The 18,591-nt window shown below is 49.6% G+C and overlaps 1 protein-coding gene across 1 annotated transcript; it reads left to right on the forward strand.

The window, feature by feature from the left end:
• The first annotated feature begins 11,809 nt into the window (after window positions 1-11,809).
• Window positions 11,810-16,676, forward strand: LOC112101731 (peptidyl-prolyl cis-trans isomerase-like 1). Its single transcript, XM_024192592.2, has 4 exons — window positions 11,810-11,912; window positions 12,350-12,504; window positions 14,334-14,402; window positions 15,327-16,676. The coding sequence occupies exons 1-4, from the start codon at window positions 11,857-11,859 to the stop codon at window positions 15,545-15,547; spliced, it is 501 nt and encodes a 166-aa protein (XP_024048360.1). The 5' UTR covers window positions 11,810-11,856; the 3' UTR covers window positions 15,548-16,676.
• The last annotated feature ends 1,915 nt before the right edge of the window (window positions 16,677-18,591 follow it).

Genomic DNA, 18,591 nt, shown 5'->3' on the forward strand with positions numbered 1-18,591 from the left:
GCTGAGTCCAGACAAAGGGCTGGTCTACACTGGCAACCCACGATAGCGCTGTCACGTGGCTTGTGTGGTCGCGGCAGAGCAGAGCACGGCAGGGCAGAGCTCTCCCAGTTTTTTCACACCCCTGAGCGAGAAAGTTAGAGCTGTAAAGTGCCAGTGTAGACAAGCCCTTAGACTATGTCTACACTGGCAATTGAGTGACAAAACTTTTGTCATTCAGAGGTGCTAAATCCCCCCCTCCCCAAAAGACAAAAGTTTGTGCGATTTCTAACTGGGGGGGGGGGGGGGGGGGGGGAAGAGGTTGTGCACCTCTCTCTTCACATTGAGGGAGAAGGCGAATTTTTATGAGCTCACGCTGTGCAGATCTTTCTATACAGCACAAGACAATATGATCTTGGCTGTATTTTCCAGAGCGAAGCTGCACTTGAGTGCTGGGCAATTTCCTAGCTGAACCGTCTCATAGAGAGCGGGTGCTCCCTACCTGTGTGTGCTGCCAGAGAGCCTGATTCAGCAAAACAGGGAGAGGGAGCCCAGGCTAGTGGAGCAGGCGGGCTCAGTGAAATCCCAGTACCTCAGGTGGCATCCCATAAGGGGGGTTTAACTCATCACAGGGGCATCTGTATTGCAACCACAGGCTGGTCATTTTGGATGAGCAGTAACAACTTTTAAGCCATTACACGTATCCACACGAAAACTCACAGCCCGTGGACAGAGATACAGCAAGATCCTGGAAGGTGCTGTGGTCAAAAACACTCTCAAATGAACAATCACTTCCATCGGAAACATTCCTCACCTGTCATTGTGGTAAGAGGACCCCTTACTAGGAAGCTTAAACATAACGATTTGTCTCTGTTTTCTCCAGCTTGGGCATTTGCCAGCCCTGCATGTATATCATCGTTCCCCACACGACCAATGTGTATGTGGGGGTAGGGGTTTAATCAGTTTCCCCTGCGGTTGTGGGAGCCGTCAAACAGCAACAGAGGAGAGAAAAACACTTGAAAAACCATCTAGTTGTAAAGCCACAAAAATAAGCAGGGGCAACTCCCTCTCCCAGAAGAGATCAGCCCTTCCCAACAGCATCTGATTCCCACGTTTGCCGACAAGCCCCACACACACTGGAAGCTGAGCTCTTTAGGTGCTAGTTCATTCTCAGCCCACTCCCACCTGCTCATTTGTTCCTGCTCACTCATGTCAGGCTGGCAGCACCAATTTCCTGTAAGTAAATCAGGCAGAGCATCGGAGCATTGATTTAGAACACCCACAATGCTCCTGGCCTCGGCAAACAGACACAGGCTGGGCAAACTGGGACGTTTCCCCTCCGCTGACACTTAACACCTCGACAACCCTTCCTTTTACCTCGTCAGTATCTACCAGCCCCCAGCCTCTGAGCACCTTACAGTCACAGCACATTGCCCCTTGTAACGCCCCCGGGAGGCAGGGCAGGGCTGGTAGCCCCATTGCACAGAGGCCCACAGAGACTAAAGGACTTGCCCCAGGTCCCGTAGGGAGTCTGTTGCAGGGCAGAGAATTGGATGCAGATGCTCCAAGCCCAGGGGAGCACCCTAACCACTGGGCAATCCTGCCTCTCGCTGCACAGGTTCACAGCCCTGGACAAACAGCGACTAACCCTTGCAGCCCATCAGGTCGGCTTGTGGGGGAGCGATTTTCCCAAGGCTAAACAGCGAGTCAGTGGCAGAGCTGGGAACTGAACCCAGAACACCCCACCCTGTGCTCAGACACCTATTGCCACAGGAGTAAACCTGGAAGCCAGAGATCATTAAGAAACATGGGGGGAGGTCCCCTAATGAGGGGTAGGTACAGCTCACCCGTTCTCTCCAGGGTGCTGAACACTGCTTCTTCTCTACCAGCCTCTGAGTAGGACCCTGGTACATCTGCAGCCTCCCTCACGCCCTCTGGCTGCTGGATGGAAGAAGTGAAAGTGACTTGATCCTTGTCACTGTCCCCAGGCTCACAGGGCTCTTAGTAGCAGCCATGAAACTGACCAGAGACGTGTTCATTTTACACTCATGCTTGGGAAAGCTTTGAGCAGCTGCGGAGACACAGGAGAGGCTGCAGACTCAAGCCATTTCTGCACTACAAAGTGACTGACGCAAGTCTCATCAGCATACAGCTGCCGAAGCTTGTACATGGCTTGGACACACAGATACTTGGCTGCTTCCGTTGGCGCGGTATGCTCGCCAGGAGTGCTTGCGTCGATGCAAAGTGCAGTGGACTGTGGATATGTGCCATGCGCTGCTGTCTGGTGTGAGGCCTCTGGGGAATTATCACAACGTGTTGTGGGATAGAAATGACTCGCCATGGGATCATTGGGAGCTCAGGGTCAAGTTCCCAGCATGCAACTTTCTCTAGCCCCATATGCCATCCATAGCCCATACATTTTCACTTTTTTTAAACCCCACGGCAGCACTTTTTGGTGTCTGCAATCTCTGACAGAAGCATGGAGCCCACCCAGCTCTGCACCATTCTCATGGACACTGCAAACACAGGACGCACGATACTTGTGTTTAACAGGCAACATGAGGATTTCTCTGAGGACAGTTTGCTGAGGTATATAATGAAAATCAATTCAAGGTTGTTGGTGGCATTCACGGAGCAGCTGCAGATAGTGGAGTGCCGCTTCTGGGCCTGAGAAGCAGGCACCAACTGATGGCATTGCATTGTAATGCACGCTTGGGATGATGAGCAGTGGGTGCAGAACTTTCAGATGCACCAGGCCCCATTCCTGGATCTGTGCGCTGCCAGATTGCTATGAGTCAGTGAGAAATCATTTGGGAGGTGGAAAATCCACAGTGGGGGTTGTTGTCAGACAAGTGTGCAGGGCCATTAATGGTCTCCTGCTATGCAGGACAGTGACTGCTGGCAACATTCAGGCCATGGTGGATGGATTTGCAGCAATGAGGTTTCCAAACTTCAGTGGGGTAATAAGTGGCCCACAGTAGGTCAACAGAAAGGGCTACTTTCTATGGTCACGCGAGCCTGGGTGGATCACCATGAACACTTCTGACAGCTCTGAGGGCTGGTCAGGGACGGTGCATGACGCTTGCATCTGTAAGAACACAGGACTGTTCAGAAAGCTGCATGTAGGGACTTTCTTTCCGGACCAACGGATTCCACTGGTGGTACTGAAATGCCAATAGTGACTCTGGGGAACCCAGTCTACCCCGCTGCTTATATGAAGCTGCACACTAGCCACCTCAACAGCACCAAGGAAAGATTCAACTACCAGCTCAGCTGGTGCAGAAGGACTGGTAGGCGGAAGGGCCGCTGGCGGTTTACACTCACTACGGGAGATCTCAGTGACAAAAATTTCTCAGTGGTTCTAGCTGCCTGTTGGGTCCTGCATAATATCTGTGAGGCAGAGGGGGAAAGCTGCTGCCAGGGCTGTCTGCTGACTCTGAACAGTCAGACATAAGGACCATTGCAAGTGCCCAGCGTGGAGCTGAACAGCTGAAAGAGCACTTTAACAGCCAGTCGTGGTAGTGGTCTGTGCTCGGTGGGTGCTGGTGGAACGGTGTAGTGCTTGATGTACAAGTACCGCGTGCTTGGAGCACCACAAGGCAGTCTGCTGTGAACTAAAAGAATTTTATTCTCTAAAAATAGCAATTTGAGTGGCAAAAAACAATGTGCATCAAAAAACAGCAGGAAAGCAATACAAACATTAAACAAAGTAACGGGACGGGACTCTGCAACTGGAAAGATGGCAAACATTTCTGTCCGCTTCAGTGCTCAGATGTAGTCCATTGTGGCTACACGTACACCAGCCGTGGTTCTCACAGGTCAGTGCATGTGGAGCTGTGGTTTTCCTTGCTGTCCCATGGCATGGCAGGGGCAGGACTGCAGCCTGGGATGCCATGGGGTGTGTTGGGGATGTAGGGAACCGCTACCGTGGAGTGCTCAGAGGACTGCAAAGGGTGGCGAGTCGGAATTTTGGACCTGCAGGTCAACCAGGGTCAGCTGCATTTGGGTTTGCTGCCTGTGAAGACCCATTATGCCCAGTGAACCTCCCTCTCCTTGTCCTGAGCCTCTCTCCTGTCTCCTTTTTCTTTTTCCAGGCCAGCTGCCAGGTTTGCCCTCCAGGCCCTTTGGTCTCAGGACAATGCAGCACTGGCTTGCAGGATCTTGCACAACATGTCCCCCCAGTCCTCTTTCTGCTCATCAGAGTCAGGGGATCTGTGGGTGTGGATGGGGCACCCCTCAAGGCTGCAATAGCAGCAGGTGCGGATAAAAAAAAAAAAAATCACCGGATTTACAGTGACACCGGAAAGGGAAAGACAAGTTTCATAACTCCCGTCTCTCATTCTTATAAACACTTGGAGAGCCTTGGCACAGCCCCGCTCTCCAGCCCCAGCCATGGGGAGTGTTGCCCAGCAGGGTAAGGGGGAAGGAATTGTAGTTCTGATTTCATGGGCGTGAGTTTCAGGCAATGGCGCTAACATTGGCACTATTTCCCACAAGTGCTGGTGGTTTTAGCTGATAACTCACTACTGAGGGTTGTTGGTGATGCTGCAGGGTTGTTAGGGCTGCTAGTCCTGCAGTCCTTGGAGCGCCGGTGTGAGCTGCACAAGCAGAGAATGCAGCTCGCTGACTCAGCAGACCTTGATGTTATTCATAAAGAAAGACCACAGACTCGAGTCTGCAGCAAAGGCGCTCGGGCAGGTTTATGGTCAACAAAGCACGATACTAATTCGCCTGCATGCCACTAGCCTGTTTACTGCATGGTGCCAGCTGATTGCATCGGAGATTGGCGTGGGAAAGTGTCCTAATGCAGAGGGAGGCCGCCATCCCTAGAAATCTTTGGGAGAGCATTGCGGAGTCTCTCCGTGCAAGTTTCATCAAGGTCTCTCTGGAGGATATAGGGACAGCCCTATGCACATTAAGTGCTCTGCACAGCGCTGCCCTGGGGCCTGGTCACAAAGTTCTCTCTGCCATCAGAAGGGATAGAAGCTTAGAGGTTTCTTTAAAAAAGAAAGTTAAATCCCATACAAATCAATGGCCCCTTGGCACCTCTAACCCTCAGCTTACCAAGGCCAGATGTCTAGTCACCACCGCAGATGGGATTTTGCAAGCCCTACCTGAGCTCACTCCTCTAGCCCAGCCACAGCTGTTTGAGGTGCAGTCACACTCAAGCACCAGCTCCGGTAATTGAACGGCTTTCACGGGTAGGGCATGATGCCGAGAGGTTCAAAACACCAGCGACTCCCATCAACGTCCAAGGGAACTGAGGGATGGTGCTGAGCACTTCCTAGGATCAGACCTTTATAATCTCCCACCACTGACATCACATGGAGTTGACAGCCTCAGATGATGACCAGCAGTGCAAATGTCACCAAGGCTCTGACAATCAGTCTATTTGCTTTCTGTCTCATTCACCACAATCAATAAAGATCCTGCCTTGGGGACTTAGGCCCAGCTTCACAAATGTGTCAAGGTATTTAGGCACCTATCTCCCATTGATTTCTAACCACTAGCAAGCTCCGATCTCAAAGAACTGTGTTAGAGCTACAGTTTGAAGGCGGTGGGGTAAATCACGGTTTAGCCTACCCTGACATGGTACAGTGTTTGCACAATATGCTTTAAGACACAAATCTGAGGCAATTATAATTTACGGAGAGTTATTTCCCTTCTGGCTGCCAGCACTAGCGTATCTATTTCTCAAAAGCTTGTGTGCTGTGGGAACGGCATCTCTCCACACAATCATTCCCGTCCGTGCGTTTGAGCAGAAAGACACTCCGATATCCCCCATCATTTCAACGCTCAATATTTCCACCTAAGGAACCATGAAAAACAGCTATTCCCCTAGCAGGCTCTCTGTTCTTTCATGCCTCTTCTCCTTCTTGATACAAATCTCTCTCTTTGCAAGTCAGCTTAAGCCTTTGACAAGTGAGGGATTCCCTTTCTAAGAAGGGATAAAACATTTATTCCTCCCTCGGCGTGCCAGCTTCACTCACACATTAATCCCTGCTCCATCATTTGCTGCATCTTACTACATTGGATTTCCAGTGCTCCTCTGGGTTAGCCTGTTTCCAACAGCCTCCCAAGCAGCTCCTGGCTAGCTGCTATTGGACAGGAGGAGCAGATGCCCTCTGGACAGGCAGCATAAGACGCACCTGATTTGTGATATTCAGAATGAGAAGCCTGGATTTTATGTTCAGAGTGGATAGTTGGGAAGTGACCCCATTTAGCGTCTGCAAACACAATCCTTCAAATAAGGGGGAAAAATAGGGCTTCTTGATTTTTTTTTAATTGCCAAAAAAGGTCACTGATCCAGTTAAAAATAGAGTTAAAAAAAAAAAAAAAAAGTCTTCCTGTTTCTGCAGCTGACTCCATGTTTGACCCTGGGAAGGTCATGTCACTGCTTGGTGCCTCAGTTTCCCCATGTGTAAAACAGGGATGATAATATGCAACTGTTGATGGGGTGTAATGAGGCTAACTTCATTAAAGGTTGTAGAGAAATCCTTGGCTAGAAGATGATACAGAATAGTAACAGTAACACCTAGCTCTTATCTAGCACTTTTCATCAGCAGATCACAAAGCACTTTACCAAGGTGATCAGTATCATTATCCCAATTTTACAGACGGGAAAACTGAGGCATGGAGCTGGGAAGTGTCTTGCCCAAGGTCACCCAGCAGGGCAGTGGTTGAACTGGGAATAGACCCCAGGTCTCCTGAGTCTCAGCCCAGTGCTCTAGCCCCTAAAGTCAGAGTCCATATTTTGTCCAACCAAGTGCCACCTTCTCAGGAGATCAGTGCCTGAACCTACTCAGCTTTTTGACTGCTACTTTATACAAACGGAAAGTTGGGAATCATTAACAAAGGGATAGATAAGACAGAAAATATCATATTGGCTCTATATAAATCCATGGTACACCCACATCTTGAATACTGCCTGCAGATGGGGTCGCCCCCTCTCAGAAAAGATATATTGGAATTGGAAAAGGTTCAGAAAAGGGCAACAAAAATTATTAGGGGTATGGAACAGCCTCCATATGAGGAGAGATTAATAAGACTGGGATTTTTCAGCATGGAAAAGAGACGACTAAGGGGGGATATGATCGATGTCTATAAAATCATGACTGGTGTGGAGAAAGTAAATAAGGAAGTGTTGTTTACTCCTTCTCATAACACAAGAACTAGGGGTCACCAAATGAAATGAAGCAGCATCAGGTTTAAAACAAACAAAAGGAAGTATTTCTTCACACAACGCACAGTCAACCTGTGGAACTCCTTGCCAGAGGATGTTGTGAAGGCCAAGACTATAACAGGGTTCAAAAAAGAACTAGATAAATTCATGGAGGATAGGTTCATCAGTGGTTATTAGCCAGGATTGGCAGGAATGTTGTCCCTAGCCTCTGTTTGCCAGAAGCTGGGAATGGGCAACAGGAGATGGATCACTTGATGATTCCCTGTCCTGTTCATTCCTCTGAAGCACGTGGCATTGGCCACTGTCGGAAGACAGGATACTGGGCTAGATGAACCTTTGGTCTGACCCAGTCTGGCCGTTCTTATGTAGAGTTGCAATCTACATTGACACTGAGTGCGTCCTGTGGAGGCTACAAGTTGGTCCAAGAGGTGACTATATAGCAACCATAATGTACTTAAATTTAACATCCTTGCAGTGAGAAATGTGCTAAAGAAACCCAGAGTAGCATTTGACTTCAAAAAGAGGAACTACACAAAAATAAAGAAGCTAGTTAAACAGAAATTAAAAGGAACAAGCACTAGGGTGAAATGCCTGCAAGCGGCATGGAGACTATTTAAAAACACCTTAATGGAGGCTCAAACTAAATGTATAAAAACAAACAAACAAACCGGTAAGAGGACCAAAAAAATGCCACCATGGCTAAACAGGAAAGTAAAATAGGTGGTTAGGGACAAAAAGGCATCCTTTAAAAATTGGAAGTCAAATCCTACTGAGGAAAATAGAAAGGAGTATAAACTGTGTCAAGTGTAAAAGTATACTTAGGCAGGCCAAAAAAGAATTTGAAGATCAACTAGCAAAAGACTCAAAAACTAACAGCAATTCTTTTTTTAAAGTACATCAAAGCAGGGAGCCTGCCAACAATGAGTGGGGCCACTGAACACTCAAGGTGCTAAAGGAGCAGTCAAGGAAGACAAGGCCATTGCAGAGAAGCAAAATGAATTTTTTGCATCCGTTGTCACAGCTGAGGATGAGAGGGAGATTCCACACCCGAGCCATCCTTTTTAGGTGACAAATGTCAGGAATTGTCCCAGACTGAAGTGACAATAGAGGGGGGCTTGGAACAAATTGATAAATTAAATAGACTCACAGCCTTACTTATTACTGTCATGGAGCTGGAGGTCACGGATTCTGTGACTTTCCGGGACCTCTGTGACTTGTGCAGTGGCCGGTGCGACTGACCCCAGGACTGCCAGAGGGGCTTGGGCAGTCCCAGGGCCAGCCACTCTGGCCTCTGCTAGGGCAGTCTTGGGCCCCCCCTGCCTGCCCAATAGCAGCAGCAGTCTTGGGGCCGCCCTGCTCCCACCCGCCCCACAAGCACCAGCAGCGGTCCTGGGACCGTCCCCCTCCTGCTGCGGGGGCAGCCCGGGACCACCACCCTCCGTCCCATGGCGCCCGCAGCGGTCCCCGAGGCATCACCCCCCCACCATGGAGCACCCACGGCCTCCTCCTGCCCCAGAGCACCCGTGGCGGTCCCCGAGGCACCACCCTGCCCACGAGCACCACCCTGCCCACGAGCACCCAAGATTTAGTCAAGGGTATATAGTACAAGTCACGGACAGGTCACAAGCCATGAATTTTTGTTTACTGCCCATGACTTTTACTAAAAATACCCATGACTAAAATGTAGCCTTAGTAATAAGTCACCAGGATCAGACGGTATTCACCCAAGAGTTCTGAAGGGACTCAGATATGAAACTGCAGACTTACTAACTGTGGTACATTTCTGATCGCTTAAATTAGCCTCTCTATCAGATGACTGGAGGACAGCTAAGGTGATCCTGGCAATTACAGGCCGATAAGCCTAACTCCAGTACCAGGAAAATTGGTTGAAACCATAGTAAAGAACAGACTTGTGAGACCCATAGATGAACAAGATTTGTTGGGGAAGAATCAACATGGCTTTTGTAAAGGGAAATCATGCCTCACCAATCTATTAGGATACTTTTGGGGGCATCAACAAGCATGTATGTGGACAAGGGTGATCCAGAGGCTATAGTGTACTTAGACTTTCTGAAAGCCTTTGACAAGGTCCCTCACCACAGGCTCTTAAGCAAATTGAGCAGTCATTGCATAAGAGGGAAGGTCCTCCCATGGATCAGTAGTAACTGGTTAAAAGATAGGAAACACAAGGTAGGAAACAAAAGGATCTCACAAAAGTTCTTGCCTCGGACAAGCATTCCTCCATCCACCTAGCTGTATCTACACCCGGGGTTAGGTCACCGTAACTATGATGCTCAGGGGCATGGATTTTTCACACCCTTGAGCACTGTAGCTATGTCGACCTAAGTGTTTACCATTAGCCAGGTCTAGGACACAGCTAAGCTGGGCCTAGGGGTCGCTGCTGTCTGCAAAGGGATGACGCTCTCACAGGAGCAACTGTGCAACCCCATTGTCTGCTAATACTACTCTCTGTCATGCCCCACTGCTTCTAAAGCATCTGCACAGAGGACAATTGGTAGCAGGGTGACTGAAAAGCAAGAGTAGGGTCCAACTATGGCACTCTGTACCTCAAAACAGCACCCTAGAACCCCATATTCACCACTGTCATATAACTGATATATTTCATACAAAGCACATCAAGTAGGATATCGTATGAAAGGTCATGATCTGCTGAAACCCATTGTTCTATCAAAATACATATATTGTTTTGCGTATCAAGTTCTGAGATTTTGCTAGATGGTTGTTACTGAAATATGCTGTAAGTTTGCTAGTGGTATACAAAGGAGGTGATCCCCCACCAGAGGAAGGTGTTCAACAACCATTAATCAGCAGGGGAATTGTAACCAAGGGATTTACAATTCAGTGACAGTTGCACAAGACCACACCAGGGGGACTGCTTAACACTGTAACTCAGCAAAGCCCACCAGGACATATCTGGGCTAGTAGTATTTTCCAGGCACATGGACTGGCCTTTCTCCTCCCCCACCTACGCTGGAAGCAACAAGAACACTGAGAAGACAAAGACTTCATCTGAGGAGACTGGCGCAGGCTTAAGGGAGCGGCCCGTGTATTAAGAACTGTAACATCCAGTGGGGTGAGAAAACTGCTTGATATAAATGCTGCCTAGTGTAATAAGGGTTAAGATTTAGATTGTGCACTTATCTTTTATTTCCTTAAGGTAACCATCTCTGACCTTTTATGCCTCCCACTTATAATCACTTACAATCTATCTTTCTGTAGTTAATAAATGTGTTTTATATTTTATCGAAAACAGTGTGTTTTGGTTGAAGTGCTTGGGAAATCTCAGCTCAGGTTACAAAGGCTGGTGCATGTCCTCACCACATTGAGGGAGGGGCAGACTGGGTAATAAACTTACACTAGCCAGGGTTATGACCAGGGCAAGACGGTACAGCTCTGGGTTGTAAGGCTGGGGAGCAGGGGGAATTGGCTGATGCCTTTTTTTTTGTGTGATTCGAGAGTGGCTCAGGGAGCTTTCATGCAATCTTTCTGGGTGTGGGGCTCCAAGTGCTGTTGTACTGAGTGATCACAGCGCCTGGAGGGGTTTGCTGCTTGTCACTGAATTGCAGACACTGTAGGGGGGGTTGGACTAGATGACCTCCTGAGGTCCCTTCCAACCCTGATATTCTATGACTAGCAAAGCATTGAGAGAGACAGCCCAGGCTCTGCCAACTCTGTCCATCTCCAACAAGTTCCAGCATCCAAAACGAGGAGTGAGCTACTGCTGAACCTAGGGCAGGGGTTCTCAAACTGGGGGTCAGGACCCCTCAGGAGGTCACAAGGGGGGATCACAAGCTGTCAGTCTCCACCCCAAACCCTGCTTGGCCTCCAGCATTAATAATGGTGTTAAATATATAAAAAAGTGTTTTTAATGTATAAGGGGGGGGGGGGATCGTCACACTCAGAAGCTTGCTGTGTGAAAGGAGTCACCAGTACAAAAGTCTGAGAACCCCTGGCCTAGGGGCCTGACCTCCCACTGATGCAACATGGCCCCCACGTAACAGAATAAACCAAACACAAGTTAACTGAGTAACAACAGCCCCTCCCTCGCGAGAGCCGGCTCCGCTCCTCTGCGGGCATCACCCTGCAAAGTTAAAGGGCCCACAGGGAGGCCAAGGCCCTTGGCTGGGTTTTAACTTGGACCCCTGGTGGGTCTCGCCCACTACTGGTGGATGTTGAGAGTGACTCCAGTCCGTGCCCCTAATGCCCACTCCAGCCCCCCCCACCCCACCTCGCCCTTGCCCCCCAGCACCACCCAATCCCCCCAACCCTCCCTACCACCCAACTTCCCTGCTCCCCCTCCAGCCCCACCCTGCGTCCCTGAGGCTCCGCGGGAGGCGGCGCTGCCCCCATCGCTCACCCGCTCCGTCCGGCTCCGGCCCCGGGGTACCCCTTCTCCTCTTCGCCTGGAGTCGCGGCATGGAAGGGGCGTGGGTAAATTCGAATTCTCCCTGCTGGACGTCACAATAACAAAGTTACCGCCCAGCGCGCTGATTGGTAGCTTCCGCCCCCGGCCTGTTTCAGACCCGAGCGTTCATTGGCCGCTCGGCCCCCAGCAGGTCCCGCCCCCGGCGCACCCGCCCGCGTCCCAAGAGAGGAGGGAGCGGGTTGGCTGTGACACCTGAAGTGCGCACAAGCTGCTGTTTCCCCGGGCGGAGTGTTTCCGGCGTGGGAGCAGCATGGCCGCGGTGCCCCCCGACTCCTGGCAGCCGCCCGCCGTCTCCATGGAGACCACGTAAGGGGCCGCTGGGAGCCTCCATCCTCCCTGTCCGGGGGGCCGCCTGGGTCGCTTTGCTCGGCCCAGCGGGCGGGTCTCGGGTCTCGCGCCCCGGGGCGGTTTGCAGGCTGGCAGCGGGAGGGGCACGTCCGGGGGTCACAGCACAGCCTGCCCAGGCAGCGCCTCTGTCCTGGGCAGCGGCGGGGTGTCCCGCGTGGGGAGCCCCCCACCCCACCCCCCAGAGCCCGGCGGCTGGCTCGTGTCCGCCCGGGGAGGAAGTGACCTGCCGGGTCAGGGCGGGGTGCGGGCCCCCGAGAGCCCGGACTCTGAACCGGCACGATACTGGCCCCTCGCACCGCAGACCCCGCAGGGTCTGTCTGTAGGTCTGGTCGCCGCTGCCCCCCTCCCAGGCGCTGGGGAGCCCTGAGCCCTTTCGGTCTGTCTCCCTCCTGTAGCATGGGCACCATTCTCCTGGAGCTGTACTGGAAACACGCGCCCAAGACCTGTAAGAACTTCGCTGAATTAGCCAGGCGGGGTTATTACAATGGCACGAAGTTCCACAGGATCATTAAAGACTTCATGATCCAAGGGGGAGATCCGACGGGAACAGGTAAGGCCCAAAGCGAAAATGGGTGCGCTGGGTACACAACTGGGAGCCTTGTCTGCTCTTCATGGGCGCAGGGGGTGAGTGTGTCCGTGGGAGCTAAACCTCCCTGTTAGGACGCGAGCAGACCTTAAGGAAGCATATATGTGGTGACATTTCCTGCTCCAGTGTATGCCCTCGCTGGCGTCCCAACGGCTGTCCATCCCAGGGAGGCCAGAGGACTGAAGGAGGTGGAAAGTAAAGCAGAAGGATGGCCCAGTGTTTAGGACACTAATATGGGACTTGGGGAAACGCAGGTTCAATTCCCTGCACCCATAAAGATTTCTTGTATGACCTCAACCAAGCCACGTAGGGTACGTCTAGGCTGCCTGTAGAGTACAGATATAGCACGTCTAGCTAGCCTGGGTATAAACAGCAGTGTAGATGGTGAGGCAGAGCTTAGAGTATTTTACATGCCTGAACCCCTAGGGTATAAACCCTCCATGCTGTCTAAACACCCAAGCAGTGCCTCCTACCTCGACACTGGTATTTCCTGCTGCCGCCTCCCGCTGCCAGAGTCTTTCCCCATTGCAGTGAAAGATTCCAGCAGTGGAGAAAAGGCTCTGTCGGGGGGAGGCAGTGTGGAAAAGGGGAGCCTTTCAGTGTGGTATGCAACTATATGTGTAATGCCTATACTCTACACGCTGCCATTAGCGTAGATGTAGCCTTAGTTGTTCTGGGCCTCAGTTCCCCATCTGTAAAATGGAACTAATAGTACGGCCCTACCTCACAGGGGTGTGTGAGGTTAAATACATTACAGATTGTGCGATGCTTCGATTCTATGGCAATGGGAGCCCTATTAGATTGTATTACCTGGAAGCAGAGTAAGTGCCCAGTGGCAATGTGAAAGCGGCAGTGGCCCCTAACCCCCATGGTTCCAGCTTCTAGACTTGCAGGTTCCTACAACATGAGTACTACTCTGTTCTTATTAAGACAGTAAATATCATAATGCCACAATATAAATCCATGGTACACCCAGTCCTTGAACAGTGTGATGCAGTTCTTGTCGCCCCATCTTAAAAAAGGTATATTAGAATTGGGAAAGGTACAGAGAAAGGCAACAAAAATGATTAGGGGGTATGGAACAGCTTCCATATGAGGAGAGATTAAAAAGACTGGGACTGTTTTGCTTGGAAAAGAGACAGCTAAGGGGGACTATGATAGAGGTCTATAAAATCATGACTGGTGTGGAGAAAGTGATTAGGGAAGTGTTATTTACCCCTTCACATGACATAAGAACCAGGGCTCACCCAATGAAATTCATAGGCAGCAGATTTAACACAAACAAAAGTAAGTATTTCTTCACACAGTGCACAGTCAACCATTGGAACTTGGTGCCAGGGGATGTTGTGAAGGCAAAAAGTATAACAGGATTCAAAAAAGAATTAGATCAGTTCATGGAGGATAGGTTCTTCAAGATGGGCAGGGATCAGCCCCATGCTTTTGGTATCTCTAAACCTCTGACTGCCAGAAATGGGGACTGGATGATGGGATGTGACAGTTTTTTTGTTTGTTTTTTGCTCCAGATCCCTAAATGGCCCCCTCAAGGATTGAGCTCACAACTTTGGGTTTAGCAGGCTAATGCTCAAACCACTGAGCTATCCCTCCTGCGCTGGCTGGTAATTTATACACGTCTGTCTCCCTAGTCTTTATTGCTCAGCATCACACGTTACCAATAGAACTGAGCAAACCGCATTTCCTAGACTGTTGGCTGGCACTTGTATGACAGTGAGAGTGGTCCTGAATGTGTAAGATGGCTTTCTGAATTGGCATATCTGCTTTTCTCCGCTGGGCAGGCAGAGGGGGTGCATCCATTTATGGGAAGCAGTTTGAAGATGAACTTCATCCAGAACTAAAATTTACAGGTAAGTGCCATTTGAGGGACTTATGTGGGTGTTTTGTTAACCTTGCAAGTTGGGCATAGCACCAGTTTAGGGCTCAGTCCCACTGTCTTTATGCAGAAGTCATTGGGAGTCTGGGTGGAGTGAGGGCTACAGGCTTGGTAGCTCTTAACGACAAGTGAAGCATTAAAGAGACACTTGGCAGCAAATGAAAAAGTAACAACTAACTAGGGTCGCCATGCGGACAAATAAACAATAACATGGTACCCTCTCCTCCTTAAATGAATGGAATCGAGGAGCTATGACCCCTAAGCCTGCAGAGTTAATGCTACAGCTGTCCTGTTTTCAGCTAAGTAGTCTCTTCCCGAGGATAGTTAATCAGTGGTCTAACACCAGCAGAACTCCTTGTGCTAAATCACAAATCCCAAGGGCTAAATGATATGTTTGCCTCCTTAAAATTATTTCTGTGAATTAAGGTAAAGGTCGGCTGGGTTGTTACAAACACAATGTTCGAACTCAGCCGGGAGTGCAGTGTGGCGATAGACTTCCTGTGTAATACAACTAAACTGTTCTTACATTATAATTCAGTTCTTAAAGACCTCAACTGCGAGGGCTCCCGGGCCCCCTTCTGTTGTTTATACAGGAGTTACAATGCACTGGCGTCCTTATGGAAACAAATTACAGTGCGTGAGTCTCACTTAATCAGAATTACCCTAGCTGAGCACACAAAGGATGTTTAACAGGAGTAGAGAATAACTGTAAGAAGCTTTTTGCTGCATGCTTGATCCTGGTAATTAAGCCATATGACTGGATCCTTAGTTGCTACCAGAAGTAATTGGCTTAGGAAGAGACTGATCTGTTTTTTTGGGTTTGGTTTGGTTTTAACTGAAATGGCTTCAGATCTTCAGTCTAAGGGCAGGTTACTAACTTGTACCCTTTCTTTCAAAGGTGCAGGAATCCTTGCCATGGCTAATGCCGGCCCAGACACGAATGGCAGTCAGTTCTTTATAACCTTGGCACCAACCCAGTGGCTCGATGGGAAGCACACTATCTTTGGCCGTGTTTGCCAAGGGATCGGGATGGTGAACAGAGTGGGCATGGTGGAGACAAATGCCCAAGATCGCCCAGTAGATGATGTGAAGATTCTGAAGGCTTACCCATCGGGTTAGACCAGGGTCCTCTGCAGTTAATCTGTTGGCACTGCGGTGTGTTAAATCCTGTATCCCCCATGGGATTGTCCTGTCATTCCAGGGAATGCGAGCCAGTGGTTTAGGCCCAACGTTTACCTACTTTACAATCTATTTGAGGCAGAGCTTTTGTTCTTTTTTTTTTTTTTTTTTTAAGTAAAGTGGATTTAAAAATATCTACAATTAGTTTGCCTAGAAACTAAAGCGAACCGGGTTCTTTTCGAGAGTGCTGGCAGTGCTGTTTCTCCTGAGCTGCCTCCTGCCACGCTGGGAAAAGGGTCTCTTGTCAAAGTTTTGTGGCCTGAAATTATCCCTGCTGAACCCTGTTTTGGTTGGTATGCCCAGGGTGCAAGTACCCACCATGCCCCCCCTGTGCTCTCTGTTCTGTTCTGAGTGGTAAGGGAACTGTCTCATGCCAAGGCCACACAGAGCAGCTGGCTGGCATGCCATGCATACTCACAACTGCGCTGCAATCCAGTGTGCAGGATGGCTGTTGGGTCTCAGCAGCAAAGGTTGCAGCACCCTCTCCTTTGAGGGTGAGGGAGTTGACATGTCGAGATAAGGAAGATTCTAATCAGGAGAGTCTGACAGCCTGCACCCTCATTTATTGGTAAACATTGGGCCTAGCCAGTTTGACGGCCTTTCCTTTAACACGCTGTCCGAGCTGGGCAATCAGTGACTTTGTCTTATTTTTCTCAAAGGCAACCAAAAGGCCATGTTAATCTATAGGATCATTTGAACCAAGAGTACAGTGGAACATGATTAATATGTCAAACTGGACTAGGAGAACAGGCAGTGGGAACTTTTTCCCCAGCACCCAAGAACCTATTCCAGCAGGTGGGGCTACCTTAAATGTCATTCATTTTTAAAATGAACTTGTAAGGAGAATCCACAGCTTCCTGGAGAAGAGCAGAATCTTCCATGGCCTCTAGGATGTGGATACTGAATCTCCCTCTCTCAGAGAACTGAGTTTCTGTGAAATCTAATTCAGCCCCCCCCTTAAAGCTCCTTGTCACAGGAGACTTGTGGCAAGAAGACAGATGTGTGTGTGCATGTAAGACCAGTGTGCTCTTGTATACTCTTTGTAATACATGGATTTTCTTAAAATAAAGATCTGAAATGCATTCTGTAGAGAACGTGGTTGCTGATGTGGGGCAGGACTCAACAGTGTCAATGGGCCTGCGACTCCATTGCTTTAATACAACTTCTTTTAAAGTGGAAGAACATTCCCACTGAAATAATGCTTTCAGGGTCTGCCTCAAATGCCACTGAAAGCATCTCCCACTGTGTGCTTATCTGCTGGTGAAACTTAATAACTTCCAGGACCTCTGATTGAAGAGCTTCTCTACTGGGGGACAGCAGTCTCCTGAAGAGAGGCAGGTAAGCAAACAATGACTGGTTTGTTTGAAGGGGACCGCTCTTGCAATAGCTGTAATAGGCTGAGGCAAGTTCACTGCTGCTATGATCTCTGACCCTGGAAATACTAACTAGGTAAAGAGGTGTCTGGTTTCACTGGGTGTGCAAAGGTGACTCCTGTAGGGAGCTGGTTGCTCAGAAGAAATCTCTCCATTCACCTGTGGTACCCTGCAAATGTATGAGACTCCTTGAAGGGGCCTTTGAATTTTAGAGGGGACTGCTCTTCAGCTGTCCTGTCCCTACTCACCTGCCTTCAAAGCACCATACATTTGGCAGGAAGAGAATCATATCTCCTGCTCGCTGCAGTCCTAATGCAATAGAGCTTGTCAGAACAGCTGTTGCACTGAACTTTCCCTCGGGTGGCTGGTTGGTTTGGTTCTGCTCGTTGGCCATCTGCAGTTCTGTGACCGGGGGAGTTAATGAGCTCTTTACAGTGGAGTGGATCTGTCTGTGCAGGTGTGTAAGGAGGCAACTGAACAAGGAGCTGATCCTTTCTTGGGGGGAAAAGGGCGGGGTGCAGGCAGTCTGAGGTGCAGCACAACTAGTCTGCTGTTGTCACAGCTACCCATTGATCTCAGGCTGAATGGCTGGGCACCTTTCCCTTAACAGTGAAATGTGAAACTTGACTAATGCATCATTAGGGCTGCACACTAAGCACTGAAGTCCCCACTGGACCCATTCAACCTCCACTTCCTTATTGGCTGAAGGTGGAAGGCCTTGCACTCAACTCAGTGGCATTTCAGGACTTCAGAAAAGCAGACTTTGACTCCCTCAGGGAACTGATGGGCAGGATCCTCTGGGAGGCTTATATAAGGGGGGAAGGAGTCCAGGAGAGCTGGCTGTATTTTAAAGAAGCCTTATTGAGGGTGCAGGAACAGACCATCCTGATGTGCAGAAAGAATAGCAAATATGGCAGGTGACCAGCTTGGCTTAACAGAAATCTTCGGTGAGCTTAAACATAAAAAGGAAGCTTACAAGAAGTGGAAACTTGGACAGATGACTAGAGAGGAGTATAAAATTGCTCGAGAATGCAGGGGTGTAATCAGGAAGGCCAAGGCACAATTGGAGTTGGAGCTAGCAAGGGATGTGAAGGGTAACAAGAAGGGTTTCTACAAGTATGTTAGCAACAAGAAGAAGGTCAGGGAAAGTGTGGGCCCCTTACTGAATGGGGGAGGCAACCTAGTGACAGATGATATGGAAAAAGCTGAAGTACTCGATGCTTTTTTTTACCTCGGTCTTCACAGACAAGGTCAGATCCCAGACTTCTGCACTGGGCAGCACAGTATGGGGAGGAGGTGAGCAGCCCTCAGTGGTGAAAGAACAGGTTAAGGACTATTTAGAAAAGCTGGACATGCACAAGTCCATGGGGCTGGATGCAATGCATCCAAGGGTGCTGAGGGAGTTGGCTGATGTGATTGCAGAGCGATTGGCCATTATCTTTGAAGACTCGTGGCGATCGGGGGAGGTCCTGGACGGATGGAAAAAGGCAAATATAGTGCCCATCTTTAAAAAAGGGAAAAAGGAGAATCCAGGGAACTACAGGCTAGTCAGCCTCCCCTCAATCCCTGGAAAAATCATGGAGCAGGAATCCATTTTGAAGCACTTGGAGG

The sequence above is a fragment of the Terrapene carolina genome, unplaced genomic scaffold (genome assembly GCF_002925995.2).
Source record: "Terrapene carolina triunguis isolate 2854851 unplaced genomic scaffold, T_m_triunguis-2.0 Scaffold32200, whole genome shotgun sequence".
Classification (NCBI taxonomy): Eukaryota; Metazoa; Chordata; order Testudines; family Emydidae; genus Terrapene; species Terrapene triunguis.